The 20573-nt window shown below is 41.2% G+C and overlaps 1 protein-coding gene across 6 annotated transcripts in view; it reads left to right on the plus strand.

Annotated features, from left to right (window-relative positions):
- The window catches only part of LOC125895649 (voltage-dependent R-type calcium channel subunit alpha-1E), a 149228-nt gene extending 142543 nt beyond the window's left edge, over window positions 1-6685 (plus strand). For all 6 annotated transcript variants that reach the window (XM_049587667.1, XM_049587666.1, XM_049587670.1 and 3 more), the window contains 6 exons: window positions 42-148; window positions 326-500; window positions 1648-1776; window positions 2000-2147; window positions 2999-3168; window positions 3868-6685. In XM_049587667.1, the coding sequence (XP_049443624.1) occupies window positions 42-148; window positions 326-500; window positions 1648-1776; window positions 2000-2147; window positions 2999-3168; window positions 3868-4422 (1284 nt within the window). In that variant the 3' untranslated portion in view covers window positions 4423-6685. The remainder of the gene's footprint in view (window positions 1-41; window positions 149-325; window positions 501-1647; window positions 1777-1999; window positions 2148-2998; window positions 3169-3867) is intronic.
- The last annotated feature ends 13888 nt before the right edge of the window (window positions 6686-20573 follow it).

The raw sequence follows: 20573 nt of genomic DNA on the forward strand, positions 1-20573 counted from the left end.
TTAATTTCCCATCTCCCCCTTGTGTTTTTCTCTCGCCATAGAAACATGCTCCCATGTTCCAGCGTATGGATGCCTCCTCTCTGCCACAAGAAATCCTATGCAATGCTAAATCCCTTTCATTCCTCAGACACAGTGCCGGATCTGCTCTGTAAATATTCAACTTCGATTTTCCTCACACGGTTATTTATACTGATTTGTGGTTATTTATGTTGGTAGGAACAGAAAAATCTTGTTTTCTGTAGCTGGAATCTTGGTCATTAACAATAATTGATTTTATGGGTAAGTAATGCAGTTGCCCCGTCTGTGTCTGTTTGGGCTCCTTCAGCACCAGAGGAGGTTTTGTGGCACTCAGCCCCATTTCTCCACAAGAGATGTTCCTGCAGCCACTGTCCCGCTCCAGGGAGGAGAAGGAGGAGGAGGAGGAGGAGGAGGATGACGAATACCGTTCACCCTACCATCCCTATCTCCACCCACATCACCACCATCGTTTACACACGCTGGTAACCACATATCTATTTGCATTCAGTCTGCGTAATTGTCAGCAACAAGTGAATCTGAAGCTGACTGGAGGTGATCATAAGGTCAACAAAACCCAGTCAGTCATGCAGTAGCCTGGTGGAAAGTTGCACAGTTATGTGATTTCTCAGCCTGTTATATGCAAGTTTTACTAATAAGATAATACAATTTAAAGTGGAAATAGACAAGTCTTTTTTGCTTTAACTTACCACGATGAGGTAAATGTTGTTTGAATCCAATGGCTCTAAAATAATGACACCATCAGCGTTCAGACTGGTTCCTTGTAAGCCTCACAATTATGTAATTCTGTCTGCCAACGGATACTATCTCCCAGGAAAATGAGGCCAAAACAGGACGATGATAGCACTTTTGTTTTCAGGTTTGTTTTTTTCTTGTAGCTATTGATAGCTATCCCCAAATACCAAATAGTTTCATTTTAAGTTCTTTCCAGTTACTTTCCCCAGTAGCAGAAATGGTGTATGGTGAAGAATTGTAGGTACTTGGTACTTGCTGACAGGCTCTGATGAAAATGGAAAGCAATTTGGTTGTCTTCACGAGGGCAACAACAATACCACTTCTAAGCCCTAGGCAAGGCAAGACAGCTTTATTTGTATAGCACATTTCATATACAAGGGCAATTTAAAGTGCTTTACAGAGCAAAAAAATATAAAACATAATAATGGATACAGAAAAGTGTCAAAAGAAAAAAACGTGAAAGAGGTGCAAAGATAAAAAGATCATTTAAAATGATTTAAAAGTGAGTTTTAAAATAAGGTTGCAGTCATTACAGGATGGAGTAGGAAGTGTATGTTTTGTTCTGACACTTCGGACGATCAATAGCCCGGCACCAGATGTCCTCAGTGTCCTAAAAGGTTCATATGTCAAAAGCATGTCAGAATTTTATTTGGGCTAAAGGTCAATGGTCTGAAAAGTTGTCTGTTTCCACTTAAAGTGGACACAAGAACTAAATGCAACAGCTGTACTGGGATACACTGTTTAATGGTTTACTTTGTTATTAAACCATTATCAGTCATTAGAGAGACTCTAATTTGACTCTAGTTTGATTCTTGAAACTCAAATGAAGAAATAAATGAGAAACAAGCAACCTCCTTTTCTGTGGTATTTGTGTAGGTGTCAGATGTAGTGGAGTACAACAAAGCGATGCAGCAGGCCAGGCAAGATGCAACAGTTATTAAATCACCTCAGCGGACTGCATCAATCAGAGCGTCCTCCATGCCCCGACTGGCTGTTGATCCACAGGTAATAGAGACTGATAACCTTTATTCAAACTCATACTCAGTACCTAACAAATGTTGGACTTGAAAGTGTTTTTAAAATCGATAAACTGTAGACTTTGCTAATCACATAATGCAAGCATGTCTATGTGTTTGTGTATGTTTGGTTATGAGAGAGTGTTTGCTGATTAGGTCTTACTCATAGTTACTTAAGTGATTTCTCCTCTGGTTGTTCAATGTGTTTATAGCCTGGGATGTCAGCAGACAGTAAGCTGATGAAGCGCTCCTTCTCCACCATCGGAGACCAGTGTGTGAACGGCCTCTGGCAGGAGCAACACTCTCTGGAGAGAGTCAGTCCTGACGATACATACAGGCCTCGCCAGAGGAGCTACAGAGGTCACTGTACACACATCGCAACACTTCTTATAGTCAGATACATATTCATGGCGATGTTTAGAAGTCAGAGAAGTACAATAGAAGCAAAATACATTGACAGTATCTGCTTCGAGCTATTGCGAATAAATTTAGCTGCTTCAGAATCACAGTTGACTTTAATATCAGGATTAACACATTTTAGCTGCAGTGACCTTAAGGACTGGGTGAAAAGTCCTCATTGCAAACTGAATATTGAGGTTTATTTATACTGATTGAACAACCAGTATGAAAAAGTATTATTAAGGGAAATTAGATTTTTCCTGCCGCCTGAAGTGCAAATTTTGAATGGATGTGGACAGTTGGTTATGCAAACTGAAATCATTTAATGACACAGAGATGGATCAGTGATGTTAAGTTTTTGATGTGTTCAAGAGGGGCATTGAGATGGACTAATAGTGAACCAATGTACTAGTCTGTTGAATTAAAACTATAATTAAAAATAGACTGAATGCAATATATTTTAACCTATGTGTTAAATTCATTCATTCATTCATCTTCTAACCGCTTCATCCTCTTGAGGGTCACGGGGGGGCTGGAGCCTATCCCAGCTACATCGGGCGAGAGGCAGGGTACACCCTGGACAGGTTGCCAGACTATCGCAGGGCTTGTGTTAAATTGATAATGCCAAAATAAGTTTCAATTTCCCTAAATTACATCATCACACCTGCAATTTATAGAGTAAGAAAAATACTCATTGAGCCTTTAAACTGGATAATTTGGGTGTTGTATGATATGTTTTACTGTTGGACACCCGAGGTGGTTTTATTCCCTTTAAACGTTTTTGGACTAACAGAAATCTCTCCGCCTCTTAGGTCCCAGAATCAACCACAGAGAAGCAAGCAGTCATGAGAGAGGGCGATCTAAGGAACGACGCCACCTACTGTCTCCGGACGTGTCCCGCTGCAACTCTGAGGAGCGCAGCCGCGACCCATCCTGTGAAAGGAGCAAGTCCCGTTCACCTAGCGAAGGACGCACACACCAGGTAGGATGAAAACAGGGACTGTTTTGTACCTGTGATCGGAAATGAACCCAGTAAACCACCTGGAAAAGAAAACCAACAGTAGGTCCCAATCAGATGGAGTACAGTTTGTAGGTTGCTGTGTCTTTTTTTTTGTTGTTGCTAGGCAACCACCTAATCACCTTTCCTTAGCTTAACCCCTTTTTTGTTGTGAAGTAAACTCACTGATCTATAGATTAAAGTCTGCATAAAAAATGGGCAGGCGAAGGGCACTTGGGGACTGGACACAGGGAAACAGAGATCTGTTTGGGTACATGAGACCCTCTGATCACAGAGAGCCCCACCAGCTGGTCCAGGAGCTTCGCCTGATTGATGATCAGTTCGAGGCTTATTGTAGGATGAATCGGGGACAGTTTGACAATCTGCTGTCAGTTGTCAGCCCTGTTTACGGTTGGTAAAACATTACAAAGTAGTTGAGGTTACAGTTTGTTCAGGTATGTCTAGCAGCCTACTGCTATGAGGAAGGTGAGCTAACATTAGCTTAACACAAGGCCTGCCTCTGAGTTGAAGTTCTTTTTTGATATGCAAAGCTCAGGGTGCTCCTGCAAAGACGCAAGGCACTCAGTGACTCAAGCAGGGAGCAATACGCTTCACTGTAGGAGGCTGTAGCTGAAAGAGTTTACAATGGTACTTTCCTCACTATGGTGCTTGTGTTGTTTGCAGGTGAACACATCAGGCAGCCCCGTCCACTCAGCCTCAGACTCCGGTACTCCTCGTAATCGCCGCCAGCTGCCACAGACACCCTCTCGCCCGCGGCCATACATCTCCTACTCCCCTCTAGTCTGCCAAGCCCAAAACTCTCCTACACCAGCAGCCTCCTCTGAGGGACAGACCCATCCTCAGGACGGAGGTGGTGGCTCCACGGAGACCTCATGGAGGGCTGACAAGGAGGGCGCCCCCCTAACTGAAGGTCAGGAGTCATCCAGAGGTCAGGTTTCAGGACCGAGTAACCCATCTCCTCATCGCTACATCTCAGAGCCCTACCTCCCATTCCATGAGGACATCAGCAGTGGAGAGGCAGGCGACGGGCAGGAGACCCTAACTTTTGAGACTGCCATGGCAACCAGCCTGGGACGGGCCAACGCCATAAGCTCCGCCCCTCAGCTCAGACACTCCTGGCAGGTTCCTAATGGGCATTTCCGGAAGCACTTGGGCCAAGCGAGTCCGGCTGGAGCCAGCGAGCTGCTAAGTGATACAGATGAGGATGACCGCTGCTAAAAACCAGAGATGAAGAGGACGCACAGAGCAACTGGGCACCTCGGAGAAGCTCCATGTGGCACTACAAGGCTTTAGCTCCTCTGTGGCTCTGAGAACTTGTACTCTCAGTACCAGTAGCATAACAGACAGGATTGAACTCCACTGCTGTTTGTCTGGATACTTGGGTGTCTGTCCGAGACGTGCTTTTGTGTGTATGTTGTAGCTGGAGGGATGCTGTGTGTTTGTGTGTGCGTGTGTGTGTCTGTGTATGTGTGGAAACAGGTGTGTGTTTATGTGTGTGTGTGTGCTCTCAATAGAGAAAAGTTGCCAAATCAAGAGAACAGCAGAAACTCACTATACTATACGTAGATCACTGCAGGCAAACCCAAGCATTGCCAAGGCTTCCCACACAAGTTAATGTATTGATTGTTATTTGAACAAAATACAGTGAGACGTTGATCTAAGGCGTCCGGACCTCTGTTTGAATCCACAAAAACCGATCTAAGTGCGTTTGTGTAGGTGAACATAGAGGTAGCATGTACAAATGTAATACGATGAATGTATTATAGCTTTTGGTTCTTATGTTCAGGTCATTTGAGAGGGTTGCTGTTCATCTTGACTGTGCATAGTTGTAAGAGTAGCAATGAAACAGAGGCTGATTCAGTCAGGTTTTGCCAGTTTGTAACTGGCAACCAGCCACTTCACACAGTTCCTGTTTACAACAAGAGTATCCACATGGTTCATGGGCATTATATAGTCATTTATCAATAGGTAGTCAATACAGGTAATCATGTTCCAGACCTTTAAGTGAGCAGAACTTGTAGTAATGGTTATTTTTCTGTCCTTATGTGAAAGCAATGACAGTGTACCTTCAGCTGGAGCAGCCCCGTGCAGGTTTTGTTGACTCTGTGGTGTGAAAATGTTGCTCAAGATGACAGATTACAGAGTAAGAGATGTTTTGTCTCAGGATACTGGAACACTGAATTTGTAATATATTACATTCTGAAATCTCTTGGATCCAAAATGAAGACGTGTGAGGATCCAAAGTGTCTCCTACAGGCCAGTCAGCATGATATCAACATGACGACATCATTGTGAGGACGAGACAGAGGAGATTTCACACAGGCCCAGTTGTCTGCATCTACTGTCCATGGACTGTAACAGCTTTGGCCTGAGGTACAACCATCTGTCGGACAGACAGCCTGCGTGGAGGCAAATGGATGCTCGTTTTTAATGTCTCTGTGCTGGATAACCGCTGTCAATGTTGAGTCAGAGAGGTGACTAAAGCCATTTTCTCTTGGCTCATAGAGCCAGGGACGTGTCTTCTTCAGGATGTGTTGCCTTCTTTCATGTGACGATGCGAAACTAACATTCTTTCTACATGTGATGCAACATGGATGCTTTTACAAAAGAGGAATCAAAGGCACAGTATGGTTTGTCTGTGTGTTAGTTGCCACTTTGTTTATGTTACATTTGGTTTGGTCAGTAGAAACAAGCATTACGGTATTTCCCGTGCTCCAGAGTTATAGTATTTTCCACATGCATGATCATGGTGAGACGTGTAAGAGAGACGTGTCTTAGAGCTGCCTGATTGTTCTTATTTTAATGTGTTCATGATATTCAATAGGATTTTAACCACTTTACCAACAGAGTTATGATGAACAGCAGGCAGAGAAATGTTTTTTTCAGTCGCAGCATCCACTGTCCATATCTTTGAACATTCCAACTATTTGTTGTTTCCCCTAAATAAGATGTATATTTATATCATGTGCTGTTGTGTTAATGTAATATGTTGAGTTTGACATGTTTCTGAAATGTGAACACAGGACTTATCTGGTCTGAGGATCCAAATGCCAGAAGAGGCCCAGCTGGAGTCCCAGACAGAAAGTCCTGAACTGAAAAAGTTGTATTTTAGCAGAGCAACCTCCTCTGAAGTGTGTCGACTACAAGGCTGGATTCATACAGTACACAGGTTAGGTTAAGGCTTCAGCCTGTAGTTTATAGGACCGTGCTTAACATGTACAGTACAGCCTAGGACTTAACATTGATGTCCATCTCTGTACAGAACAACCTAATCTGTGCCTGGGGAAGCTCGCACAAAGACTTCCCTATCAAGCCTGGATTTCATAGATAGAGAAGCTTTCTGATAAATATGTAGTATAAACTGTACAAAATAAATTCATGTTTAATTTATTGCACCGTTTATATTTCATTTGAATCATGATGCCTGTCTATGACTTTAACAAAAGAAGTGTTTACATATCTGTTCAAAGGACCATTAAAGAGAGATCACTTGTCTTTTCTGTACTGGCTGATATTACTACCTTTCAGATACTTCAGAATTTAACTATGTATATACACCGATCGGCCAAAACATTAAAACCACTGACAGATGACGTGAATAATAATGACTATCTCGTTACAATGCAATGTTCTGCTGGGAAATCTTTGGTCCTGGCATTTTTGTGGATGCTACTTGAAGCACTTCACTCATCCAAACACCGCTGTGGACCAAGCCCCCCCCACCATGCCACACCACAACAAATGCTCAGAAATGGCCTGAGGAACATGACAAAGAGTGCAAGGCATCGATCTGGCCTCCAGATTCCCCAGATTCCAATCTGATCGAGCATCCGTGGGACGTGCCAGTACCCCACCTCACAACAGACAGTTCTCAAAGGATCCACTGCCAACGCCCTAGTGCCACACTCCAGAGCACACCCCCAGATGTCCTGTGTCCATGCCTTGACAGGTCAGAGCCAAGTCCAGTCCAAGGAGCACCCACCATGGATCGGGGTTATCTCTAGTGTACCGGCACATCCCACAAATGTTCGATTACTTTGTGATCTGGGGTATTTGGAAGCAAATTCCAACACCTTAAGCTCTTTGTGCCATTCCTGGGGTCATTCCTGAGCAGTTTTCGTGGTGTGGCTACTACCATCGACAAGTGCCGTTGCCATGAGGGGGTTTGTTTTGTCTGCAATGGTGTTTGGTGGGTGGAGTGTGTCAAGTAGCATCCACATGAATGCCAGGTTCAAAGGTCTCCCAGCAGAACATTGCACTGTAACAAGATGATCAATGTTATTCACTTCACCCACCAATGGTTTTAATGTTTTGGCTGATAGGTGTATATATCTTACACTCTGAGACCACCAGGTACCATGTTACTACTGTATACTTAAGTGTTTGAACAGAAAATCCCGCACACTGCTCTTGCGCAGCCTCATGATTTATTAGTAACACTAACGTCTCGTTCAACACTCTTGACCAAGGTCCATGAGGGCCAAAACATTAGTGTTGTCTTACACACTGGACCTTTTAAAGGTCCAATCTTTAGGATTTAGGGGCATCTATTGGCAGAGATGGTATATCATGTTCATTGCTATGTTTTCATTAGTTCGCAGTTTGCAGTGTTTTCTACAGTGGCCCAAAATTGACAAACAAAACACTGGCTCAAGATAGGGCCATTCACATTTTTGCAATGTCTACTGTAGTCCTCCTTCATGTTTGGCAGTGTTTTTTGCAGCTTCAGTTCTACAACATCACCACTAGATGCCACTAAATTCCCAACATTAGACCTTTAAAGCAAATTTTGTTATCAGATGCATACACTAAGTGACATCCTCAAGGGTATAATGCCCTTTAGAAATTTGATACCGACACATTTGTACTGTCTGCAAACATAATTCCAACTTTGTAGGCTTCAAAAAAATTCAAAAAGCAATGCTTGATGGTCTTTATCTCCAACAATTACAGTTACATCCAGTGCACTTTAGATAAAAGTGTCAAATTAATGTAATTTAATGTAGCTAAGATATAGTCCATGTTTGGATAAATAACACAGGCTGAGTCTGCATATGCACAGAATTTAATGGTACTGTGATATTTCATGGTTCTCATTGAACCTACTGACTCCTCCAGGAACCTGTGTTTTTGCATTGGTGTGTGTATGTTCACATATTCCCAAAATACGCAGGTGCAAAGGTGTCAGTGCCCTGGAAACAGAGTGGAGACATAGGTGAGATATCTAGTTTGCTGTTGAGAGATCAAAACATGAGCTGAGGGTGTTTGTGAGAAGACAGAGATGCCAGTTAGGCCCGGCCCTCTGGTCCATGTGTATCAGCAGCTGAGATGTTCTCCCAGCACCACTTCTCTCTCTGCAGTCTGCTGAGGACATGATGCCGAGCTCATCTGTGCTCTTGGTGCTCTGCTGGGTTCAAGCCTACTTGTTCATAGTGAAACCAGACACGCTGTCTCGGGATGTGAGCACAGCACAGCAGTGTTATCTCCATCCTAAAGCAAAGGATCATGGGAGGAACAGAGGAGATGTGACACTTGCAGATGTGAAAGGTAAGCAAACTTAGGACGAGGCACATTGATGGCTGTGTGTGGGTAAAATGTTACTAAGATGTTACTAAAATGTTACCAAGAAGTTTCCTGTTACTGAGAGCATTACTAATCCACTTCATCCAGCTGTTTAAGAAGTATTTCACTGCTGGAAAGACGATCTTTTGATAAACTAGGCCATCTGTGCAGTAGAAAGATGTAAACACCTGTGAAATTGGTGCTACAAGACCAGAGAAAACAGAGGAAAAGGGCTGTGCTATTCGCTTTTGCTCAAGAGGCAGAAAACCTACAGCTACCAGATTGCACTACGAGGCCAACTACGACACCTGACCAATAAACACTCCCGTTGGTAGATGACGTAATGCAAGCTTTCCCATTTTTCCATATGAGATTAATTGGCTGGTGGCTGGTAACAAACAATCTGGAATTACAGTACAACATGTTGCTGAAAACATTTGAGGTGAGAAATGTTGAACTCAGTATCAGAATCTTTGTTCATATTTGATCAGCTCTGCATAGTTTTACCGTTTGACCTCAGTATTTTCAGCCTCTGTTTTACAATATGGGAAACAGGAAGGTGCCTACTTCCTGTTTACAAATTCTTTTATTACAGCAAAACAGTGCACTAAAATATGTTTCTGAAGACATTTTACGCAAGAAATAGGCCATACAGTGACATAATCCTGGTTTATATTTGATCAGCACTGCCTAGTTTTAACGCTTGTCTGAGCTTGGTTTGAGTTTGAGCTTCTACACCCTTTGTGTCCTGGGCATACAAAAATGCCTGGGTACAATATGAAATTTGATACTAAAGTTGTTGCCTTCATATAATAGTAATAATAATCTTTATTTAGCTTCAAAGGCGCTTTTCAAAACAGTTACAAAGTGCTTTACATGTCAGTAATTAAAACAGACAAGACGTGAAAACAACAACTTTTAAAAGAACTGATAAAACACTACTGTACAAAGACTGAGGAAATGAAAGACCGTCTAAATGAACTTAAAACTAAAGTAAAATCAGGAAAGGCTCTCTGATAAAAGTATGTTTTAAGAAGCCACTTAAAAGAGATCACTGACTCGGCCGACCTGATCTCCTCGGGCGGACTGTTCCAGATTCTTGGGGCCCTGACAGCAAATGCTCTGTCCCCTTAAGTTTTCAGCCGGGCCTCTGGAACAGACAACTTATTTACAACGTTCAAATTCCAAGTGAATAAGCATAAAAATTTGTTAGGATTTGTCTGTATGAGGTGTAAAGCATCCACCAAAACTTCCACATCACCCACAGGTAGTTTTGTTTAGTGACAAAAGTTTTATATTAGTTATTTATTTATTTTATATATCAAAGTTATGAGTTAGAAAATGTTTTATTTGACCTTTATTTTCCTAAACATTGCAATTAAAATTTCTGGCAGTATCGACCTTGTTAGAAATGTAAGTTAGTGTCAATAATCTTTCATTTTGTGTTTGCAGTAGTGGATCTATTAGAGCTCTTGGACATGCAGTCAGCCAGTCATTACAACGTCTCAGTAACAGAAGATGACCGAGGATGTCCAGCATATCAGATCGGACAGTATGCTACTCTGAATCTACCAACAGTTACAGTTTTCGGCCCTGTGTAAGTATTATTAATTTGGCTCATCACAGATGCTGATGTGAAAACTAAGTGCATTATGTCTAAGGTGAAATTTTCAGTTAGTTAAAAAGGGTTTGGTATCATTAAGTCACAACCACAATATAATGAAAGGTCCTAACAGGAAGTCATCTCAAGCCCATTTCACCTATATTCCTCTACTAAACTATACTAATACTATTAGTTTTTTACATTACCAGTCTTTCTAACAAACATGATATGTCAGTATTCATTGTTCATTGCCCATTGATATTCTACAATTCTCATTAATATAATATGTTGAAAATCAAAAACACTTTGTAAAATATTTCTAATTTACAAGTTTCCGCTGTAAATCTTTACCCTTTACTACAAAGGATCATTTTTCATTTCCAGAGAGTTGACAAGGTCACACGTGACTGCAGTGAACCTGTTTATCTAGGGCGTCTTTTCTTTTTTCCATGGTGTGTAGGTTGAAAGGATTTAGCTGAAGGCTTTGGTGTTAAACTTGACCTTGGCTGTTTACACACACAGGGTGCTAATGCCGTCTGAATCTGTCAGCTTTGTGATACAGTTTACATTCACTTGTGAGGCGGCTCTCTAGGAGGGAAGTCCTTGGTCTCTCTGTGACACCACAACCATTGGTTTAAAATCTATACAGTCCTGTTTTCTCATCTCACAACGGTCTGTGTCCACTGAATTGAATGTGCATATGAACACGTGTATGAGCATGTATGTGAGAGAGAGAGAGAGACAGAGACAGTCTGCTGTATGTGTACATTTATTTGTGAATGTGCTAACGTTTACATGACAGTTTTCCAGATGAGCTGAGTGTGCTGATGCGTCTACGTCTGGGTCGACAGTGGTCAGAGGAGACACCGCTATTGGTTATTTTAGGGCAGGAAGGGGAGGAGCTTTTTCAGCTGAAGGTGGGGCCAAGACTCTTCTCTGTCGTCAGTGCCTGGGAGCAACACTATGAGTGAGGAAACACAAAAACACTCCACAAAACACTCCACTGAATGTGTAATAGAGAATATAATAGAAAAACTTGATTCTATTAGAAAATATAACATATAAGGTTGAATGTTAGACCCAGCAGAAATCACCCCAAATTCCCCTAAAGCCAAAAAGTGAAACTCAAGCCAAAGGAATACTTACCCCGCACAGTGACCATTTGTATATCAATTACTCAGCACATGTTACCTTTGTGATTTTGGTAACACTTTCTACAAAGACCACATCTATAATGTCTTATGAAGGCATTAATAGTGAATTATAATGTATTTATAATGCTCTATGCCTGCACTCATAAACACACATAATGCTTTCTGATGCATGCTTCATCATAATGTTACATTGTTGGCGCTAATTAAAGACTCTATGATGTATCATAAGTGATTAATAACCAGTCAAGAGCACATCGATAAGACACTCATAAGTCACATCTGTAATGTTATATGACTGTTGATATAGTGCATCAGGAAGCATTATGTGTGCAGTCATACAGCATTATGAATGCATTATAATTCACTATGAATGGCCTTATAATGCATTATAGATGTGGTATTCATAGATAGTGTTACCATGTTTCTGTTAAATCTCTACAGCAGAGTGTGACTTTGCTGTGTCTTACTGTACTCTCTGAGTGAAAGCTTCAAGTCTGACCACACCCAGCAGTGATGTCATTGTGTCCTGACAAAGGTTGCACTATGTGTAACATTTAAAAATTCCCTTCTCCAAATTTGTGAATGTCTGATTTTTCAACAAAAACTCCCATGGCATCAGAGCCATTTAAAATATGCGAATACTCACACTGAAATTCTACACATAGTGTTGGAGCCATAATATAGTTTGTTTGTTTATTCTGTCCTTATCTAAACAAAGAGATAAACATACACATGCAATTATTAAACTGAACATAGGGTGGAGCGCTCATGTGAGGGGCATATACGTAAGCTCCATGTAATGAGAATCAGGTGTGTGGAATGGGGAGGCAAACAGTTTTTGACTGTGCTGTGGAAACATGCTGAAAGGCATCAAATTTGTAGCGTGTTAAAACTGAATTGCTGAATGGAATAATGATATGGACTATGCTGTCACCTTTCTGTGTTATGATAAGCATGTATACATTGTATGGAGAATAAATGGATCGCCACATCCAAAGAGAAAAGCGCACTGGACAGTGGTTTATTGTTAGCCCAGAACACGCGTCAGGAGCAAATTCACCCATTCGCCCCTCAGTGGCCTGTTTAGACATATTGTTTTGTTAAAAAGTCACTACACATAGTAACTTTAAAGTTAAAGAATACTACACCTGCAAAATGACCATTTGTATATCAGTTACTCCTGGCATGTCATATTGAATTAGTGAAGACGACTTTGTTTTTCTTGTTTGCCTCCACAGTGAACAAAGAATCCAAAAAAGGCGAACCTAAACTATATCAAAACATTCATTTACAAACTCTCACACGACTCGTGCAGTGTAATCCAAGTCTCATTTATCCAGCAGTATGCTCAGTGCTTCCTAAGGACATGTATTTTTGCTAAAACATCATAATTCAAAACACGTCAGTACAAACAGTCTCATGCAAGGCCGAGTAGGGTGCCTGGGCATGAGCGTGCATTTTAATACTGTTCAAGTGGTGCTCATGTGTGCTCAGGCTTTAGCATGAATACTAAGCATACTGCTGGATAAATGAGACTCATACTGCACAAGTTGTGTGAGAGTTTGTAAACTGATGTTTGGATATAGTTTTGCTGTTGTTAAACACAGCTCCTGCTGACTTCAGTTCATAAAGAATGTTCACCTTTATTACCTCCGCCAAGGAGGTTATGTTTTCGCCGGCGTTAGGATTAGGGTCTGTTTGTTTGTCTGCAAAATAACTCAAAAAGTTTTGAACGGATTTTGATGAAATTTTCAGGAAAGGTGGATAATGGGACAAGCAACAGATGATAAAATTTTGGTGGTGATCAGCAGCAGTTCCAATTTCTAATGAGACGGTGAAAATAGCGCCATCTGGTGGCCAGAAAGCACGTCTTGTTCTATTTGCTAAATATTGTTGTAATTCTAAAGTTGAAATTAATGTTCTGTATTGGAAAAAAAGAAAGTGAAAAATACAAAAAAACATATTATATTCTGTGTTGGTACAAAATAAAAACGAAATAAATACACCAGAGTGTTTCCATGGTGAAGGCATATATAACCTAATAATGATAGTGATGCAAATAACCTAATTGTGATGCAGGCTGCAAAATCTGATGCAGAGGGGGAGGGAATATCACCTACTTGGCGGAGGTCTGCACTCTCTGTGTGCTTTTCTAGTTGGATTCTATGTTCGCCATGGATAGATGCAAGTTTGTTTCATGAATTAAGCGTGACACACGGTGAGTTTCTAAGTTTCTAATTTTACACATAGTGCTACTCACTCCATGACATCACAGTAAAACGTAGCTTATCAGTCCAGTGTTGAGTTACTCTGTAAGGTAGAGATTTAACAGAAGCATTTTTAAAAACATGAAACACTAAGTAATCAGCCATGTTTGTTGTATGCGACAGTAAAACTCTCACAGATCTGTCTGACAGGTTTCCTGCTGCTCCTCTGTGGGACGGACTGTGGCACAGCCTCTCCCTGTCCATCTCTCCGTCCAGACTGGAGCTGTATCTGGACTGTTGTCTGCAGGAGAGCACCCCCTGGCGTCTGGGCCTGGGACCGCAGATCGACACTTTGGGCCTGACGCTGCTGGGAGGAGCTTCACGTCCTCACCACACACCCTTTACCGTAAGCCCCATCTGACCAGAGGCAGCAGCCCCTCGCTCTTCTGATCTTCATGTCACATTCCTCACCTGGGCCTTAGTCCTCCCCTCCTGACCCTGGACAGAAAAGATGGAGGGAGGAGGGCTCAATGTGAAGTTCAATGGCCGAATAGGCATAACAGTCACCAACTGGTTAATTAGCCATGAACTGAGGGAAAAGTATGCAGTAGTCGGGTTTAGTCACTTAAATAACTGCACAAACAGCACATGCACATCTTTTAAATGGTTCTTACTTAACCCTTGAAACGGCAGATATATAGATGTAGGTCTTTGGTGTGGACTGATGAAGTTGGAGCAGGAATAAGAAGAGAATGAAAAGAGTAGAAGACACAACTGAGAGTCTGTCGCAGGGCCGGCCCTAGACCTTTGGGGGCAATAAGTAGGATTTGGCTTGGGGGGGACCCTCATTGTAACAACTAAACCAACTTGTGTATTGTATATATCAGTTTAACCACATATCATGTACAAAAGAACATGTAAAGACTAAAGTGTGACCTGTTAGCAGCAACACTATCTTTATAGGCTACAGTAAATGCAGCATTTGTCCATTACCCCCTGACACTATTAATGATCCTCTTAAACCGACACTAGCGCACAGCACTGCCTTTTTTCATTAGGGCCTGCCCTGATTAGATAGAAGCTTTCTTGATTGTCTTGATCTTGCATGACTGTCATTTTAATGGTTGCTAGGCAGCCACTTAATCATCTCTCCTTAGCTTAACCCTCACTCACGGATCTGAACCTTAAAATCTGCATAAAAAATGGGCTGGCAGAGGGCACTCTGGGACAGGACACTGGGAAATGGATATCTGTGTGGGTACATGAGGTCTTCAGAAAGAGAAGTCACAGCAGGAAGTGACAGCAGGTGGTCCAAGAGCTTCGCTTGGATGAAAGTTGCTTCAAGGCTTATTTTAGGATGAGTCCAGGACGGTTTGACAATCTGCTGTCGATCGTCGGGCCTAATGGTAAAACGGTGTTGAGATGACAGTTTACTCAGATGTGTTTGCAGCTTGCCTCGGGTGACACTGAAAGTGAGCTAACGTTAGCTTCACACAAACCATGGATGCCACTACTTGTTGTCATCGCAACCATAGAAGGTCCACCTCTCGATTTATCTGATTGGACAATGGGGAAAAATACCAAGGATGACAGGCACTTTTTCTGCTCTGTTTTTTCAACTTGAGGCGTTCAAGGAGCTTCTGCAAAGATGTAATACGCATAGAGCAGAAAACCACAAGGTACTCAGCAACTCAAAAGCAGGGAGCAAAACACTTCACTCTCATCGAAGCCATTTACAAAAAGCCACCCCAGCTCCGTCTGATCGGGGCCTTCGTCTGCCTAAATTGTCCATTTCAACCGTCTCTGAGCTTGTTGTTTTGTCACTATTTTTTGGCAAAAAAGAAAAGAGTTTTTGTTCAGGAAATTCAATTTATATTTCATTATTATCCCTTGTTAAAAAAAAAATCTTTTATAAGGAGCAACTAATTATATTGCGTAATGTTTAGGGTCGACTGTGGTGTTTGTTCACACTCTATTCCAACCTGCTGAGATTTTAGAGTTGGACCCTGAGGTGTCTGGCACTGTGTTGCCACAGGAAGCAGAGGGGATATGTACTGTATATATGTGTGTGTGTGTGTGTGTGTGTGTGTGTGTGTGTGTGTGTGTGTGTGTTTGTATGAGCCTTTGGTTGTACAACTTGGTCTGTTGGTTTCATCATCTCTCCTCCCTGAGCTGTAAACGTGTGGTCAGCCAGGCCAGCGCTGGGCTCAGTCCTCCAGGGAGGGGTATGTGTGTGTGTTTTTCAAGTTCAGCCCCTGAACTTCAGTGTGTAAGGCAGCTACAGTCAGAGGAGTCCAGCAGTTACCTTTATCAGAAGCCATGCAGGGTGCTGTGGTGGTGCTACTGCTTCTGAGCTGCGTAAGTCTGACTGTCCGTATCACTGGTTAAAATGTCGCTGATGGATTCAGGTCAGATTTGTCAAACTTTCTGACTACTTGGGGTAAAACGTAGAGACAGGAAGACCAACTTTGTTGGTTTAGATTTTGAATGTCTGTATAAATTATGAGTGGAAAGAGCTAAAAACGAAATTTATTCAGCATTTAATTACATCAAGATGATTTGAAATTGTTTTCTTTAAAGCTTTATTTTTCTTACACGGTGAGGAAATTTGTGGTGAATTTAGATGCATCATCTTAAAAGCTTTGGAGTCACAGTTGTCTCTCTTATCTTCAACTTTTCTTTTGCATTTAATGGGCTTTAAGTGGTTTTCTGTAAATGTAGGCATTACTAATGGCTGTGCACCAGTTTCATATGAGCTACGTGGTGTTACTACCAGAAGCTGAAATGTTTCTGCATCAGGTTTGGGGTTTTCTTACATGTGCATGTGAGAGGATAAGAGGCAGGAGAAGATTTTCACATCGACAAGTAAATCTCATAAAAGGCAGAGTAGAAAATGTCACCATGGGAAACTGAAGAAAGAAGTATTTAACCTCAAACGCTCATGTATCTGCACTTTAAGGGGTGATGCATGTATTTCCAAAGCAGTGGATAAACTTACCTAACATACTCAGTGCTACATGTTGACCACTTAAAGCTTTTTTGTCATGACTGACTCACAGTCTACTTAATATTTGCACCTGTTGTTATTTAAATTCAGACTTGGTCATTAAATCTTTTTTCATAATTTCATTACAAGCTAATTTATTTAGAATGTTATTTAGTCAGTCAGGAGTGTTCCTCTCGTACATCAGCAATGAGTCACAGTTACAATAGAGCCTGTTGCCTACATTTATTCTCTCCACTTCTTATTCTCCCTCCACTTTCTCTGCATTAACAGGGCTAAATGAAATACCAGTATTGCATGATCCATAGCGTTAAGAGTTGAAGCTAAGGAAAATGGGGTTTTTTTGTAGTGGCGTTGTATGGTCAATGTCTTACATACAATAGATTGCAGTTGACACGCCCCTAGTTTGGAGTGCCATAATGTACTGTTAGTGATGGGGGGCAGCAAAACATATTTTAGCCATTTAAAAAAGGCACACCTAAAAAAAATCTATCATTGTTTAGGTATACACTATATTTAGGATATTTTCTCTGCTTTACCTCTCTGTAAAGAAAGGATGGCAGGAGAAATACCTGCACACCAATTCATCTGAGCTGTACAGCCACAAAAAAGGTTCACAGGCTGAGATCAATGCCAACTGAAACCTTTGCTGCTGTTTTTAATCACTTCCTTTTATTTTTTGTACTTTGAGCACCCTTACTTTTGTGACATTTTTTGGCATTTATCTCAGCCTGTGAACCTTTTTTGTAGCTGTCCAGCTTAGTTGAATTGGTGTGCGGGTATTTCTCCTGCCATCCTTTCTTGGCTGTCCATTGTATGGCGCACCCAAGATAAACTTTTTTGTTGCCCTATGTAGGCACAATTTCACAGCAGCCCTAAGACTTTACCTCTCTGTCAGACAGCTGTTCTGACGGGGAACTGAAACAGTTCATGGCATCAGTTCTCCATCTATGCTCTCTTCAAAGCCACCAGACTCCATTGACAAAAATAGTAATTTTGGCTTGCTGAGCACAGGAGCTGCTGGTTTACCACTGCCTCGGTCAGTTACTTAGTTTGTGTTATTGTATGACTTTGGTAAATCCAAATGAATCATTTTAAATGCCAAAATCACACATTAACACAAACACAATAACTGATCAAGCCAGAGGTAGACCAGCAGCAGCTCCTGTGTTTAGTAATGTTAAATCACTGTTTTTGTCAATGGGATTTGGCACTAAAGAGAGTGATATAACAGAAATTGCTGTCTGACTGTAAGGTACAGCAGTGTAAATATTCTAAATACAGCATACACTTAAACCAATATTGATTTTCTGTGATGGCTAAAATGTGTTTTTGTTGCTTACAACAGCAGTACATTGCTGAGCTTCCATGTTAGACTCATGTCTGCTTTTCTAAACTGGGGCCAAATACACTGACTATGGATAAGTACCCCATACATTCCCTCTTCAAAAGATCTGAACTACTTTATGCTTTGCTTTATCACCATTTGAATTTAAATGTCTGTATTTGCATTCTGCATTTCAAGTTTCTGCATTTCAAGTTCAATAAAACATTATAGAGATGTTATGCAACCTCTAAAGCTGTATGTGTAAGATTTGAATGTCCTCTGACCTCTGCGCTTCTTAGTGGGAGTATCAACAAAGACCTTTCAGCAGAGACTAATACACACTAACTACAGTCATAGAATTAAAACTCATTTCACTAAAGCTGTAAGCCACATTTTGGGCTAAAACTCTTTAAGCTGGTCATGTTCTGTCTCCTGTGTGTCTGTGGTGTGTTCAGGGCACCATCCAGCAGATGATCTTTGTCTTAGGAGATCCTGTAGCAGCAGAGCAGCACTGTCAAGATCACAGCAGCACCTCCTCGGCTCTCGCAAACACACAGGTACAAATAACACACTACATCCTGATGGCCTCTGTTTTATTGACATGTTTCCTTCTATGAGAACTTAACAGCCGAGCACAGAGCTACATCGAGCATAACAAACAATAAACAGTCTAATTAGGAATGGCTTGCTGTTGTGCTAATCCAAAATATCCTTTTTGTTGCTTTTAATGCATAATATTTAATAACCAAATCTACTATATTATAGATAAAGGCCTGGCACTTCCACATATGTGTTTTCAATAATAATGGCTGATGAGACCTCTGGGGCCAGTGTTAAGATATTTCACATTGTTCTGTCGTGTTAGGTCAGTCTTATTTACTCTTAGTTTAATGCATATTTCACAGTTTCACAAAAACAAAGGCTGACTTATTATAAGCCTAACATGTTAGCCACTCTAAGACGAACATGGTTAGCACTGCATTGAGATTTGAGATGCTATGATCTTTTTTTGTGTTACAGTCTTTGAATTTTCCAGTAAAATGTCCTTTTAAATGTTCAGTTCTTCCACAGGGAAATCATCTTCTGTCATGTTTTTTTTTTTTTATTATGAAAAAGTCCTAATTTAAGCAGGATTCATGGCAAGTTGATCCTACTTAAAGGGACAGCTCACCCCAAAATCAAAAATACATATGTTTTCTTTTACCTGTAGTACTATTCATCAGTCTAGATTGTTTTGGTGTAAGTTGCCAAATGTTGGAGATATTGGCCATTGAGAAGTCTGCCTTCTCTTCGATGACACTCAGCTTGTGGTGTTCAAAGTGCCAAAAAAACACATTTGAAAAATTCAGTCAACAGTAATGTTTATTTCCAAAAATCACCTGGATACTCAGACAATCCACAGACCTTGTTGTGTGGGGTTAACTGTATCTTTAGGGCAGTCAAGAATGAAACAGAATTGTACAACGAGTGAATTCAGACATCTATCTGAAGTCTGACTTTGATTTGAGCCACAGTCAATGTTTGACTTTATGAAACAAGTTAAGTGGAGCTATGGTAGGAATTATGTGAGGTCATCAAATTTCATGCAACAAAGCAAACAGGCAGTGAGGTATCAGTTAAGCTTAAGCTTAATTTGTACACGCCCACACAGACTCATTAGAGGAGGTCTAATTAGGCAAAATAAGTGAGTTGGTGAACTGAGTGTGTATAAGGCCTTTGATAATCTCCCAACCCCACTCCATCACATCCATCATCCACTGTTTGCAGTTCAGAAGAGTAAGTTTGTTCGACCTGAGATGGTAGCGCTACTGTTTATTTATTGATGGCATGTTAGTGTGAATGTATGAACCTTCAAAGTGTAAATCCACAGTACTGTACTGTACAGTACTGTCTGTCTGTCTGTCTAGGTGTCTGTCTGACTGTCTGTCTGGCTGTCTGGTTGTCTGTCTGTTTGTGGAAGCCACACAGGGAATGTTTGTCTCAGAGAGGTTTTCCGTCATAAAATGTGATTTGCTTTGGACTCTAACTGCATGTTTTACTTGTGTGTGATTCCACCAAGTCTTTTTCTATGGGACTGTTTACGTTTCTGAACAGACTGTTTTCACTCCACCAAAGAGAGCTCAAAACTAAACTGTGCAATGGAAGCAACGGCTTGGTCTTTGTTCTTGTATGCATTTTTTTTAATTGTATCCTTTGGGCGTTAATTATTATTATTACTTAACTGCTGTGGTTTACTTGTTTACTTACTGTACAAGAATGGACGAATCCATTCTTGCCTCCAAGGGTGTAGAATTTGGTAAGGATGGTAGTGACATGATCACATGAAAATATAACCACTGATGCCAGTCAGTGTGTAATCAATCGATGTATTTGGTACAAAAGAAATTAACAGATCTAGTCCTCTACTACAAGTCCTAACCCAGTCTTGCCAATGGGACTGGCTAATGTGTGAGATGCTGGAGCTACATCTAGCTTTAAGAGGCGCTAAAGCTACACATGCTTGTAGGCTAAG

The sequence above is a fragment of the Epinephelus fuscoguttatus genome, linkage group LG10 (assembly GCF_011397635.1).
Source record: "Epinephelus fuscoguttatus linkage group LG10, E.fuscoguttatus.final_Chr_v1".
Lineage (NCBI taxonomy): Eukaryota > Metazoa > Chordata > Actinopteri > Perciformes > Serranidae > Epinephelus > Epinephelus fuscoguttatus.